Source organism: Prionailurus viverrinus, chromosome B3, assembly GCF_022837055.1.
Source record: "Prionailurus viverrinus isolate Anna chromosome B3, UM_Priviv_1.0, whole genome shotgun sequence".
Taxonomy (NCBI): domain Eukaryota; kingdom Metazoa; phylum Chordata; class Mammalia; order Carnivora; family Felidae; genus Prionailurus; species Prionailurus viverrinus.
In genome coordinates, this window is record NC_062566.1 from 13,053,519 (window position 1) to 13,069,162 (window position 15,644).

A 15,644-nucleotide genomic window follows, 5' to 3' on the forward strand; every position below is an offset into this window, starting at 1 on the left:
ACTTGGTGGGAGGAGGAAGGGACATTCGTAACAGGAGAATGTCAACTGATAAACGTGGATGGAATGGCAGAATGGAAAGTCATGAATCTGCAACCACCACAGTAAAGACTGGTTTGGGAAAGATTCATCAATGCTAAGTGTAGAGAAAATTTGCAAAGGAGTGGGATATTTACATGGTCTTAAAAATGCCTCTCTGCAGAATGCTTATTGGCTGCAAGGAGAAAAATAGTTATTATACAGGGAAGAATCACTGTGGTAAGGTGATGAATTTAATGTCACTAATGAAGGACAGGTAGACATCATGTGCCTCCTGAGGCAATACCCTAAGAAACACAATATCCTTTTGTAGTATCCTAGCAGGGCATGCATTATCAAATTTAGTCACAAGAAAATATCAGATGAACCCAAACTAAGGTACAAATGACTGGCCTATAGTCTTCAAAAATTTCAATGTCAAAGGAGACAAAGACATACTGAGAAGCCATTCTAGATTAAAGACCAGACGCATAACAACTAAATGAATACAAAAACATAAGGGGCCATATTGGGACAACTGACAAAATAGAATATGGCCTGTACCAACATGAACATTCCTGAATTTGATAACTGTACTGCGATTACATAAGAGAATACCCTTGTTAAGTACTCAGGGATAAAAGGACATGGTATATTCAAATACTTTCAGATGATTACAAAATGTAAATAGTTACCACTCTGTGCATATATGTACGTGTCTGTGTGTGTGTGTGTGTATGTCTATATAAATAGATAGAATGAATATGACAAAGTACTTTAAAATGGTGAATCTGGGCCCTACAGACAAGAGGCATTACCTAACCCATTTTCCCTTCACATAGTACTAAGGGTTCCTAGGAGTGGGAAGACCTAATACACTGGAAAGTAGCAGCACTTACATTTGAATCCCTTTGATGATCCCTGCCTTTAGAAATTCCAATTTCTTTCAGCCAGTGTTTCCTAAACTATGGCCCAGGCAACACTAGTGTGTCACAGATGTATTTGACCCTCATTTGCATTCACAATCCACATTAAGATTTTTAATGCACTGTATGTAAAACCATGTCTTAGGGACATATGTTTAATTTTAACTTAATAGTTCTCAAATTTATTTAACCACAGACATCTTTTCTAGGAAGACCTATGAATTTCTATGAATTCTTGTGAGGTGCTAGTATCCTATGGAACACAGTTTGGAAAATGCTTTTCTAAACCAAACTCAAGTTTTTGGCATTGAATACTGTTAGGTCTTAGAAGCCACCTATCTTTCATTCCAGTGAATTTTGTTACTGGTAATGACCCTTGCTGGGGGACTCTGAGCCTATTATTACTTGATGTCTTTGAACTTTAGAAGCTGGTATAGCAAAGACTGCACTGAGATTTTAAGGGCAGATCTGGATATAATCAGGAAACATTTAGGAAAACTGAATTAAGAAAAACATTTTAAATTAAATTTGAGGCTCTATTCTACAATGTGGGAGTAGAATAGTGTAAAAGAGTTGGCAAGGTTGCTGTGAAACTGGTTCAACAAAGAACAAAGCAAAACCCACTTTTGGTGGTGAGGTAAATCAACATAACCTCAGAATGTCAATCTGAAGCAAGAACTATAAAATATTCACATCTTTTCTCCTAGTGGTTTCATTTCTGGAACTTTATACCAGCAAATAATAAAAGAAAAAAACATTTTGTCTAAGAATATTCAGAATAGGGGCACCTGGGTGGCTCAGTCAGTCCAGCATCCAACTCTTGGTTTGGGCTTAGGTCATGATCTCAAGGTTCATGGGTTCAAGCCCCAAGTTGACTCTGCGTTGACAGTGCGGAGCCTGCTTGGGATTCTCTCTCTCTCTCCCTTTCTCTCTGCCCCTCCCCTGCTCAAGCTCTCCCTCTCAAAATAAATTAACAACAACAACAAAAAAGAATATTCAGGATTGTTCTTACCAACAAAAAATGGCATGCCCGTTGAGTGTTCCTGCACTCAGTAAATGGGTCCACCAGCAGCACAGTGACCTTGGCTAGAAACCTGGCATAACACTAGACTGCTCCACCTCCTTCACTCCCCCACTCCCACACCCATTGTTTCTACTCTCCAAGCATGTCTGAAGTCTGTCCACGTTCTTTATTTCCATGTCACTACCTGAGTCGAGGTGTCATCATCCCCTACCTAGCCTGCTGCTGCCATCTCCTGAGTGACCTCCCTGCTTCTCTCTCTCCCATCCAGTCCACTCTGCATACCACATAGTGACCCTTCTAGAATGATAATCTCATGATGTCAATCTATCTGCTTGGAAACACTCAACTGCCTTTAGGGTGAAGCTCAAATTCCTCAGCATGACTTTCAACATCCTGCTTGAAGACACCCATTGACCACCTTCACCATTCCCACTGCCCAGGCAGAGGGGATTTCTTGTAGTTCCCTGAACGTCGAGCTACGTCTCACCTTCAGACCTTTGCACACACTCTTCCCTCTGCCTGGGCCGGCCTTCCTCACCTCTCAGTACTTTGGGAAACAGGTACCTATGTTTATTACCTTTGCTGCCTCACATCTCACTCACCATACAATCTGATTTCTGCCTCATCATTGCCCTGTTTCCCTCGACAAAGTCATCAGAGAAAGAAAAAGATAACAAAGGAAAGGAAAGCAAAGAGAGAAATGTTAAAAATCTTGTGTAGCACTATATATCAGGCACTGTGCTAAGCACTTTATGAATATTAACTCATTTATTCTCCCAACAGCTCTATGTCCTTCACAATAGCACATGGTATTAAAGGACACAGAAAATATAGCTTTCACTTTTCCTCATGTTTTTTTCTGCCAAATTCGTCTTTGCTTTCTTTGCCAGGTTATCTTTCTTGACTTGACCAATGAACACTGAAGTTACTCAAGGCTCTGTCATGTCCTTGTCTCTTCTCACTCAATAACCCCCTCACTCCCAGGGTGATCTCATCCTTTCCCAAGGCAATTACTGCATACAAGTAGATGACTTCCTGACCCATTTTCTGAGCTCTAGTCCTGATTATCTAATTGACTAGATGGCATTTCCACCTATATGCCTCGCGGGCACCTCAGACTCGCCATTGAAACCTGAGCTCACCATCTCTCCATCACCTGTCACTCCTGCTCCCCCACTGTAACTGGCACAAACATCCACACAGTTGTTCAGACTGGAAACTCAGGAGTCATCACTGATTCTTCCCTATTCCTTCTTTTCTCCACATCCAATCAATCTCCATATCTCATCAATTAGGTCTCCTACATCTTTGTCAAACCATCTGCTTCTCTGCATCCTTACTATCATCGTCCGTGTCCAAGGTGCCATCAACTTCCGCCTTTGCTACTTTGATAGTCTCTAACTGGTCTACCTATGTTCTTGGCACATCTTCCTTGATCCATTCTCCTACATATCAGCCAGACAGTCTTTCTAAAAAATACTGGGTTTGAATCTGGGTTATGCCATTTATAGGCACGGAGGGTATGCCTGGGCATATCCCTCAACCTTTCTAATTCTTGACTTCCTTATCTATAAATGGGAAATAAAAATATGTCACAGGGTGACAGTAATTAAGAGAGAAAATCCAGATAGAGTGACAGAATGGGACATTCTAATAAACTGTGGATGGGCTATAAATGGTCAAACTTAAAAAGGAAATAACAATATGGAACTCTTAGTCCCAGATTGTTGCATCTCATTTGAAATAACAAGAATGAGTTTGGTCTATATTTTAAAACTTTAATAGGGAAAAATTCTGGGAAAACAACTTAACATGGGCTTTTAGCAGATGATGAATATAAAAACATCAAACTCATTGTGATGGTTAATTTTATGTGTCAACTTGGCTAGGCCATGGTGCCCAGTTTTTAAGTCAAACACCAGTCTAGATGTTGCTGTGAATGTATTTTTAACATTTACATTGGACTTGGAGTAAAGGAGATTGCCCTCAACGATGTGAATGGCCTTATACAATCAGTAGAATGCCTAAAGAGCAAAATGCTGGGGTTTCCTGGAGATGAAGGAATTCTATTTTTCTTTTCAAATTTTTATTTAAATTCTACTTAATTAACATAAACTGCAATATTGGTTTCAGGAGTAGAATTCAGTGATTCATCACTTACATCTAACACCCAGTGCTCATCATAACTAGTGCCCTCTTTAATGCCCATCACCCATCAAGCCCATCTCCCATCCACCTCCCTCCATCAACATTCAGTTTGTTCTGAAATCTCTTTAAGAGTCTCTTTCAGTTGTCTGGGTGACTCAATAAGTTTAGTGTCCAACTCTTGATTTAGGCTTAGGTCATGATCTCATGGTCGTGAGATTGAGCCCCACTCTGGGCTCTGTGCTGGGCATGGAGTCTGTTTAAGATTCTGTCTCTCTCTCTCTCTCTCTCTCTCTCTCTCTCTCTCTCTGCCCTCCCCCCGCTTGCTCACATGGGTGCATGTGTGCTTTCTCTCTTTCTCTCAAAAAATAAAAATTAAAAAAGTCTTTTATGGTTTATTTCCCTCTCTTCTTTCCACCCCCCCCAATATGTTCATCTGTTTTGTTTCTTAAATTCCACATATAAGTGATAGAGAAGAAGGAATTCTGCCTCAAGACTATAACATAGAGATCCTGCCTGAGTTTTCAGTCAGCCTGCCTACCTTATGGATTTTGGACTTGTCAGCCCCCACAATTGTGTCAGCCAATTCTCGAAAATTCTCTTTCTTTATTTCTTTCTATGTATGTATCCTATTGGTTCTGTTTCTCTGTAGAACCCCAATTGACACACTCACACAGGAATCCTATGATGACAAAGTATATCAGCAGCTAATAAATGACAACTCCAAGCAGCTTCGGGTGAATATTTTAGAGTACAGTAGAAAAAAACCCTCATCAGCTTGATAACATAAGCTCTAAATAGATAAACATGAAAGGATAAAGAACTTCAGGAAATAAGACTTGACTTATGCCCCTAATACGAGAAAAGCCATCTTCAGGGAGTCTCAGGCTCCCTGGTGTTTGAGGACCATGCACCTGGTAACAGTGGACCACTGTCCCACACTCATCCACTTGGTCATCTATATGAAGATGTTTGTTGAACATTTACTCCAGGACAAGTGTTCTACATATCCAGAGCAAATAACAAAACCAGGCATTCTTGGAGCTGCTGTTCCACTTGTGTCTATGAGAAGCACTGAGTCCAGAAGAGCTTTGGTGGCCAGTATGTTCCGGCTTACCTGTAGAAAATGGTTGATGGATGCGTCATGAACTCCCAGGGCTCGCTCTACACCTGCCAATTCCTTCAATATTGGTACACATTCAAGACTTTTTTCACCTCGACTGATCTCAGTGTATTCTAAAGCCTCTTGATAGTGGGGCAGGGCTTCTTTTGATTTCTTCTGACTTTGATACATCCTAAAAAATCATCAGAGACATCATTTTTAAATAATGAAATAGAAGACACATAGGTGGGAAAAAAGCGATCTGGTGGTTAGGATTTGGCTCTCTGACCCCTGTTGTCAGGTTCATTTCCTAGCCAGCTAAGTTTCTGTTTTTCCCAGGAGCCCACAGGGCATAGTGGTCAGGAGGATGGACTTCAGAATAACCAAGAAGTTTCAGATCCTGGCTCTACTACCTATTAGATGTGTGAATTTCCAGTTGCTTTACCTCTTCCTCATCTCTAAGTTAAGAATAATAACAATGCCTCCTTTACTGGGCTATAATGAAGATTAAATTAGTCAACACTCATAAAAATGCCCAGAATGGTCTCTGACATATAGTAGGTGCCATGCAGGTGTTGGTTTAAAAAACATAAAATACTTAAAAAAAATTTGTTGTCAAGTTAGCTAACATACAGCGTATACAGTGTGCTCTTGGCTTCAGGAGTAGATTCCCATGATTCATCGCTTACATACAACACTCAGTGCTCATCCCAACAAGTGCCCTCCTCAATGCCCATCTCCCATTTTTCCCTCTCTCCTGTACCTCACCATCAACCCTCAGTTTGTTCTCTGCATTTAAGAGTCTCTTATGGTTTGACTCCTTCTCTGTTTGAAACTATTTTTTCCCCTTCTCCTCCCCTAATGGTCTTCTGTTAAGTTTCTCAAATTCCACATATAAGTGAAAACATTTGATATCTTTCTCTGAGTGACTTATTTCACTTAGCATAATACCCTCCAGTTCCATCTACATCACTGCAATGACAGGATTTCATTCTTTCTCATTGCCAAGCAGTATTCCATTGTATATACAAATCATATTTTCTTTATCCATTCATCAGTTGACGGACATGTGGGCTCTTTCCATGACTTGGCTATAAAATCATAAAATACTTAACAAAACAATAATAACAACCATAAAGGATGCCAAGATGCTGATAACTTATCTGTTGAGAAATTACAGAAATTTTCCAGTATTGGTGAGGGTATAAAGCACTCTCTTTAACTGTTAGAAAGAATATAATTTGAGCATAAACATCTCTATATCAAAATTATTATATATATGTATGTATATAAAAGCACACACATATTTCTGCTAATTGCACTTTTAGTAGTTTATCTTGAAGAGATACTCTGGCAGGGCAAGAAAATATGTATAAGAATGTTTACCTAAGCACTCTTTGTAATAGTGGAAAAGTACAAAGCACTTAAAATATACCAATAGGAGATCATTGAAGCAGATTACAGTAAGCATATCTATACTGTAGAATGCCACATAGCCATTAAAGTTAACGTTGATCCATATTTACCAACATAGAAGTATAAAAGTATAAGTATAAAAGGCAGAATACAAAAAATGCTTTCTATAATATCCTATGCAGGTGAAAATGTTATATCTAATCTATATGTACATATATGCATAAAGAGATATCTAAATGGACACTAAAATGTTACCATTCAATAGTTATCTGGAAGGAGTTGGTTGTGAGTGATTTTACCTGTCTTGTTTATGCTTTCTAAATTTCCCAAATTATATTCTATAAAATTGTATTACTGGGGTGCCTGGATGACTTAGTTCAGTGTCTGACTTAGGCTCAGGTCATGATCTTGAGGTTCATGAGTTCGAGCCCTGCGTTGGGCTCTGGGCTAATAGCTCAGAGCCTGGAGCTTGCTTCAGATTCTATGTGTGTGTCTCTCTCTCTGCCCATCCGCTGATCATGATCTGTCTGTCTCTCTTTCTCTCTCTCTCTCAAGAATAAATAAACACTAAAATTTTTTAAAATTGTGGGGTGCCTGGGTGGCTCAGTTGGTTAAGCGTCCAACTTTGGCTCAGGTCATGATCTCAACTTCGGCTCAGGTCATGATCTCACGGTTCCTGAGTTCGAGCCCTGCATCGGGCTCTGTGCTCACAGCTCGGAGCCTGGAGCCTACTTCGGGTTCTGTGTCCCCCTCTCTCTCTGCCCCACCCCCACTCATGCTCTGTCTCTGTCTGTCTTAAAAGTAAATGAAACATTAAAAAAATTTAAATTGTATTACATCAGAATTTTATTGTATTTACATTTATTGTATTTACATCAGAATTATATTGTACTTACATCAGAAAAATGTTAATCAAAAAATTGTAAGTAAAGGTGGTGTTGGGAAAAGATTCTTTAGCTTCTTGGGATAAAACTCTGTCACGTAAAAAATATATATCTGTCTATTTTATTTAGCAAACACAATAGTAGACATTTAAAAACAACCTTCTCTAAAATATTTGCTAAGAAATAGACACTTTCTTCATGCATGGAAAAATTTTACATATAAGATTCATTATGAAAGGCACCAACCCTTTCTACATTACCCTTACCCTAGCATCTTTACTAAAAAAAGGCCTTATAATTCCCAGCTGCCCATGGGTAAACTGAGACATAATATGAGCACATGACTAGGAAACCACACACACATGCGTGCGCGCGCACACACACACACACACAAATATATAGGTCTTGTTTTTAACTCAGTTACTGGACATTTTGCACAACTATTTTTGCTCTGTAATAAATTTCAAAGAAATTGATTGATAGAAGATGCTGCTCAGATCTACGCTTCCGATGGCAACAGTGAAATAAAATGCTGATGGAATAGCTTATGAACTTGGATGTGTTCTACAAATGGGAAGAAGTTGAAACACAGGAGATGGTCAGGGATATGTTCCTGGACCAAGTCGGGTCCAGGTTCCAGCTTGCAGCAACTCTTAATCTTAGAAAGGAAGAGATTAGTAGGCGACCTAGTAATACTGGGCTTGTTTTCTGACTCTTACTGAACTTTGGATGTAGTGAGCAATAATTAGCATTGTAAGTATCATATTTTGTTTTTGAAGGGAAAACCCACTTGCATCTTTGGTGACAGAACGAGGCTTTGAAACATATGGCTGATAACAAATCACTTAGCCCAAAAATGAGATTCCTGGTAGACAACTGAAAACAGGAGGCAGCAAACTGTGGCCTGTGCACCAAATCTGCTCACTGTCTTTTTTTGTAAATAAAGTTTTATTGGCACACAGCCACACCCACTTGTTTACACATTGCCCATGGCTGCTGTAGCACTATAATGGTGGAGCTGAGTAGCTGCAATGCAGTGGATACCAAAAAGCCTGAAATATTTACTGTGTGGGCCTTTACAGAAGAAGTTTGCCAAAGTCAGGTCTAGAATCCAGAGAAAGCTACATACTTCCAAAATGACTTCAGATTTTTTCCATCTAATTTAACCTTGAGAACTCCAACAATGCAACAGATATTTGAGCAAAGGGGGAAAAAATCACCTTCTTCCTTTCTCATGTTCATAGGTGATGAAACATGTGCCAAGGAAATAAAGAATGGATTTTTTGTTTCCAAGGCTGCTGTAAAAATCATGGAAGGGTAATGAAGCCAATACAAAGTATTTGTAATACAAGATGATTTCGTTTGAGCAAACGTTTTAAAGGAAAGCAAAATTCAAAGCTTAGTAATCAAGCTTACAAATGCAAAAAAATATATAGAAAAGTAAACAGTAACAAGGCATAAGTGAATCCATACAATAACAATTTTTCCTTTCCCAAGATAGAACACTAAAGAAAAGTATTTGAGAGTTTGTAATGGTGGAGAACAGGGACAATTTGCTCTTCCTTTTTACCATTAACCTACTACTCTCTTAGCCAAAAGCACAGCCTATCACCCCAGGTTAACACCACGTCACTTTTTCAGGTATCAGAAAGTGATCTTTCAAATACCAGACTCTTGGAGAAAATTGTATAAAAAGAGGGACACAGGGACTGCCTAGGTGGCTCAGTCAGTTAAGTGTCTCACTTTGTCTCAGGTCATGATCTCACGGTTTGGGGGTTCAAGCCCCACATTGGGCTCTGTGCTGACAGCATGGAGCCTGGAGCTTGCTTCAGATTCTGTGTCTCCCTCTCTCTGCCCCTCTCCTGCTCACACACACAATACACACACACACACACACACTCTCTCTCTCTCTCTCTCTCTCTCAAAAATAAATAAACATTAAAAATATTAAAAAAAAAAAAAGAGGGACTCAAGATGAGAGGCAGGACAGTCAGTTACAAGTGCTGCAGCAGGATTAGAAAACCCCAACCATAGTTTGAGCATTCTTGGTGATGAGGCCACACAACCTTGGGCAAGAACAAAACATCTCTGAACCTTGGTTTCCTCATCTCAACACTGGTATCCAATAGGGTTGTTGTGAGAACCCAAGAAGATGTCTAAAATGCTCTGCAAACTGAAGCAAGTTGTATAGATTGGCATTAAATGCCTATACATCGTCATACCTTTCACTCCTTCCCCTCCCAACCGGTAGTCTATACGGAACTGAGTGCCACGGCCTCGGGTTGTTCTCCTGTTGAAACAGGCTCAACTGTGGTCTCACTCCCACCCGCAGAAGATTTTGGAAAGTCCAAATAATAAGGATAATCAGTCAAACTCATGTGCCAGTGTGGAAGGCATTTTCTTATCCAGCTAAGCTTTTAAAAATGTTGAGGATATTTTATTATAAGAATAATACGTGTCCGTCATTAAAAAAAAAGAGATAGAAAAATAAAAATAAAAACTATACAATCACGACATCCAAAGGTGAGTACTGTACACCTTGATATACACCTTTCTGGATGATTTTCCACACATATTTTTTAAAAGAATCGTAATGTTTTATAACCTCTTTCACTTAATCACATATCAAAATGTGGCAATGAATGTTCTAGCCTCATTCTAGTGGTCGAGTGGTGTCATACACTTCACTGACCACTTTATTTACTCATTGCTCAGCACAGACATTCCTTGGAGGACATTTGGGTGGTTTATGCCTTTTGACTGTTATGAACATTGTGTACAAGTTTTTATGTGGATGCATATTTTCATTTCCTTTGGGTATTTACCTAGGATTGAAATTATTGCATAATATTGTAGTTCTATATGGAAACTTTTGAGGAAATGACGCTATTTTCCAAAGCAGCTGCACCATTTTATATTTCCACCAGCAGTATGTAGGGGTTCCAAATTTTCCACATCCTTGCTAGCACTTGTTACTATCTTTATTATTATTATAGCCACTATCCTAGTGAGTGTGAAGTGGTATCTCACTGTAGTTTTGATATGCATTTCCTTGATGATTAATGACGATGAACATCTCTTTATGTGCTTATTGACCATTTGTATATCTTCCTTGGAGAAATGGCTATTTGGAAACTTTGCTTGTCTTTAAATTGGGTTGTCTTGTTATTATTGTTGTAGGAGTTGTTTATTTATTCTGGATGTAGGTCCCTCACCAGAAATATGATTTGTAAAAATTTTCCAGAAACCATTTTTATATTCCAGAAACCATTTTATATTCCCACCAGCAGTATGTAAGGGTTCCAATCATCAAGTGAAAAAGGGCAGCCACAAATAACCTAACCTTATGCCTAAAGGAGCTAGAAAAAGAACCACAAGCAAAACTTAAAACCAGCAGAAGGAAGGACATAATAAAGATTAGAACAGAAATAAATGATATAGAAACTAAAAAAACACAACAGAACTAATCGATGAAACTAAGAACTTGTTCTTTGAGAAAAATCAATAAAATTGATAAACCTCTAGTCAGACTTACCAAGAAAAAAAGAGAAAGGACTCAAATAAATAAAATCACAATTGAGAAAGGAGAAATAATCACCAATACCACAGAAATACTAACAATTCTAAGAGAATATTATGCAAAACTATATGCCCACAAACTGGACAACCTGGAAGAAATGGATAAATTCCTAGATACATATAAACTACCAAAACTGAAACAGGAAGAAATAGAACATTTGAACAGACCAATAACCAGCAAATAAGTTGAATTAGTAATCAAAAAACTCCCAAAAACAAAAGTCCAATGATCAGATGGCTTCACAGGTGAATTCTACCCAACACTTAATCATTTTTTAAAGTTTTATTTGTTGAGAGTGAGAGAGAGAGAGGGAGAGAGAGAGAGAGAGAGAGAGAGAATATGAATGTGTATGAGAAGGGTAGAGGCAGAAAAAGAGGGAGAGACAGAATCCCAAGCAGGATCTGTGCTGTCAGCACAGAGCTGGATGTGGGACTGGAACTCAGGAATTGTGCGTGAGATTGTGAGCTAAGCTGAAACCAAGAGTCAGATGTTTAATTGACTGAGCTACCTAGGCGCCCCAGTCTACCAAACGTTGAAAAAAGAGTTAAGGGGCACCTGGGTGTCTCTGTAGTTTAAGCATCTGACTTTGGCTCAGGTCATGATCTCACAGTTTGTGAGTTCAAGCCCCACGTCAGGCTCTGTGCAGCCTGCTTCGGATTCTTTGTCTCCCTCTCTCTGTTCCTCTTCCACTCTCACTCTGTCTCTCTCTCTCTCAAAAATAAATAAAGATTTTTTTAATTAAAAAAAAATAAAAAATAAAAAAAATAAAAAAGAGTTAATACGTATTCTTCTTAAACTATTCCCAAAAACAGAAAAGGAAGGAAAACTTCCAAATTTATTTTATGAGGCTAGTGTTATCCCGATACCAAAACCAGATAAAGACATTACTAAAAAAAGAGAATCACGCCAATATTCCTGACTAACATAGATACAAAAATCCTCAACAAAATACTAGCAAACCAAATCCAACAATACATTTAAAAAATCATTTACCATGATGAAGTGGGATTTATTCCTGGGCTGCAAGGGTGGTTCAATATTTGCAAATCAATCAACATCGTACAACCTATCAATAAGAGGAAGGATAAGAACCATATGAACATTTCAATAGATGCCAAAAATGCATTTGACAAAGTACAACATCTTCTAATAAAAACCCTCAACAAAGTAGGTTTAGAGTGAGCATATCTCAACATAATAAAGGCCATATATGAAACCCCACAGCTAACATTATCCTTAATGGAGAAAAACTGAGAGTTTTCTTGCTAAGGTCAGGAAAAAGACAAAGATGTCCACTATCACCACTTTTTGACTCAACATAGCACTGGAAGTCTTAGCCACAGTAATCAGACAACAAAAAGAAATAAAAGGGATCCAAATCAGTAAGGAAAAAGTAACACTTTCACTATCTGCAGGTGACAAGATACAATATACAGAAAACCAAAAGACTCCACCAAAAAAACCCATTAGAACTGACAAGTGAATTCAGTAAAGTCGCAGGATACAAAATCAATGTCCACAAATCTGTTGTATTTCTATACACCAATAATGAAGCAGCAGAAAGAGAAATTAAGAAAACAGTCCCATTCATGACTGCACCAAAGAGAATAAGATACTAGGACTAAACCTCACCAAAGAGGTGAAAGACTTGTGCTCTGAAAACTATAAAATACTGATGAAAGAAACTGAAGACAACACAAAGAAATGGAAAGACATCCCATGTTCATGGATTGGAAGAACAAATACTGCTAAAATGTCTACACTACCCAAAGCAATCTATGTATTTAATGCAGTCCCCATCAAAATACCAACAGCATGTTTCACAGAACTAGAACAAACTATCCTAAAATTTGTTTGAAACCACAAAAGACCCCAAATAGCCAAAGCAATCTTGAAAAAGCAAAGCAAAGCTGAAGGCATCACAATTCCAGACTTAAATGTACATTACAAAGCTGTAGTCACCAAAACAGTATGGTAATGGCACAAAAATAGACACCATAGATCAGTGGAGCAGAATAGAAAACCCAGAAATAAACCCACAACTGTATGGTCAAATGGAAAGCAAGATCATCCCTTCAGCCAATGTTGTTGGGAAACTGGACCACAACATGCAAAAGAATGAAACTGGACCACTTTCTTACACCATACATAAAAATAAATTCAAAAATGGTTTAAAGATCTGTATGTGAGATCTGAAACCATAAAAATCCTAGAGGATAACATAGGCAGTAACTACTTTGATATTAGTCAAAGCAACTTCTTTCTAGAGATGTCTCCTAAGGCAAGGGAAACAAAAGCAAAAATAAACTATTGGGACTGCATTAAAATAAAAAGCTTCTGCATAGTGAAGAAAATAATCAACAAAACTAAAGGGCAACTTACGGAATGGGAGAAGATATTTGCAAATAACATATCCAATAAAGGGTTAGTATCCAAAATGTATAAAGAACTTATAAAAGTCAACATCCCACCAGTTACAAAATGGGCAGAGGATATAAACAGACATTTCTCCAAAGAAAACACACAGATAGATAACAGACATGTAAAAAGATGTTCATCATCACTCACCATCAGGGAAATACACATCAAAACTACAATGAGCTATGACTTCACACCTGTCAGAATGGCTAAACTCAACAACACAAGGAACAACAGGTGTTTGGTGAGAATGTGAAGAAAAAGAAACCCTCGTGCACTGTTGGTGGGAATGCAAACTGGTGCAGCCACTCTGGAAAATAGTATGGAGGTTCCTCAAAAAGTTAAAAATAGAAGTACCCTACTATCCAGCAATCACACTACTGGGTATTTACCCAAAGAATACAAAACACTAATTCAAAGAGATACATGCACCCCTATGTTTATGGTAGCATTAATTACAATAGCCAAATTATGGAAGCAACGCGTGTCCACTGATTGATGAATGTGGTATATATGTACAATGGGATATTATTCAACTATAAAAAAGAATGAAATCTGGCCATTTGCAATGACATGGATGGAGCTAGAGAATATAATGAAAATGCTAAGCAAACTAAGTCAAAGACAAATATCAAAATAGGACTTAACTCATATGTAAAATTTAAGAAACAAAACAAATGAGCAAAGGGGAAAAAGAGAGAGAGGGAGAGAAAAATCAGGAAACAGACTCTTGGGGTGCCTGTCTGGTTCAGTAAGTAGAACACGTGATTCTTGGTTTCGAGGTTGTAAGTTCGAACCCCAAGGTGGGTGTAGAGATTACTTTAAAAAGCCTTAAAAACATTTTTTCAATTAAAAAAAAAGACTTTTAATTAGAACAAACCAATGCTTACCAGAGGGGAGGTGGTGGGTGATGGGTGAAATAGGTGATGGGGATTTAGAAGTGCACTTGTTATGATGAGCACCAGGTGGCATATGGAAGTATTGAATCACTATATTTTACACCTGAAACTAATAAAACACTTTAAAAAAGGCAAAGACAAAAAAAAGGGGGAAAAAAAAGCATGTCACAAAAGGCCACACATTGTATGATCCCATGTATATGAAATGTCCCAAACAGGCAAATCCACAGAGAGAAAGTAGATTAGGAGTTTTCAGGGGCTGGGGGAACATGGTAATAGAGACTGCTAATGGGATGAAAAAGTCAAAATGATTGTGGTTTGTTAATATACTGAAAACCACTGAACTGTGTATTTCAGTTGGGTGAGTTGTATGGTATGTTAGTTATGGCTCACTAAATCTGTTATTTAAAAAAGTTTGTGTGGGGCACCTGAGTGGCTCAGTTGGTTAAGCGTCTGACCCTAGGTTTCAGCTCAGGTCATAATCTCACAGTTTCATGAGTGGAGCCCCGAGTCTGGCTCTGTGCAGGCAACACAGAGCCTCCATGGGATTCTCTCTTCCTCTCTCTCTGCCCCTCCCCTGCTCACACCATCTCCGTCTCTCTCAAAATAAATAAATAAACTTAAAAAAAAATTTAAAAGTTTGTGAACATTTCAAAGCAAAACTAAATACAGATAAGGTTTAGTGGTACCTATAAAATTAGTAATTTTCGTTTAAAATAATTGTAATAATGTTAAACAAAAACCAAAATACTTTTCTCTTAATATTGTCTTTGAGCCATTTTGAACCAGCACAAACCAGGTCAGAAAAGGATGTGTGCTTTGGCTTTAAATTGGTCCCGCGTGATTAGGTGATCCTACCCAACTGTTTTTAGGGCTGAAGGATTAGGAGAGCAGAGAATGTTGTGGGTCCTCCTGCACCTGACCCCTCAGCAATGGGCACGCCCCAGGGGAGGCCATAAATTGGACTTGGGACATTGAGCTATTGGCCTCACTCTCTTTCAGAGCTGTAAGCTTGTTTCCTGATGAGCTCTAATGCCTGGGTCTTCTGGGGCAATGCCTCGGTCTACGAAAATTATAATCCTAATGAGGAAGCAGGAAATTCATGGAGAGAAAAGCCACATAAAATTATTCTTAATGGAATATTCTGGTAAATCAATTACTCTGTAAGTTTATTATTTTTTTTAAGTTTATTTATTTAGAGAGAGAGAGAGAGAGAGAGAGAGAGCAGGAGACAG

General features: G+C 38.4%; 1 protein-coding gene across 10 annotated transcripts in view; it reads right to left on the reverse strand.

Moving 5' to 3' along the window:
* TTC23 (tetratricopeptide repeat domain 23) overlaps positions 1-15,644 on the reverse strand; it is a 104,982-nt gene that overhangs the window by 46,162 nt on the left and 43,176 nt on the right. For all 10 annotated transcript variants that reach the window (XR_007152906.1, XR_007152905.1, XM_047862300.1 and 7 more), the window contains exon 6: positions 5,228-5,405. Coding sequence is in view for 8 of the 10 variants with exons in the window: in XM_047862300.1 (XP_047718256.1) it covers positions 5,228-5,405 (178 nt within the window). In the remaining 2 variants the exon portion in view is untranslated. The remainder of the gene's footprint in view (positions 1-5,227; positions 5,406-15,644) is intronic.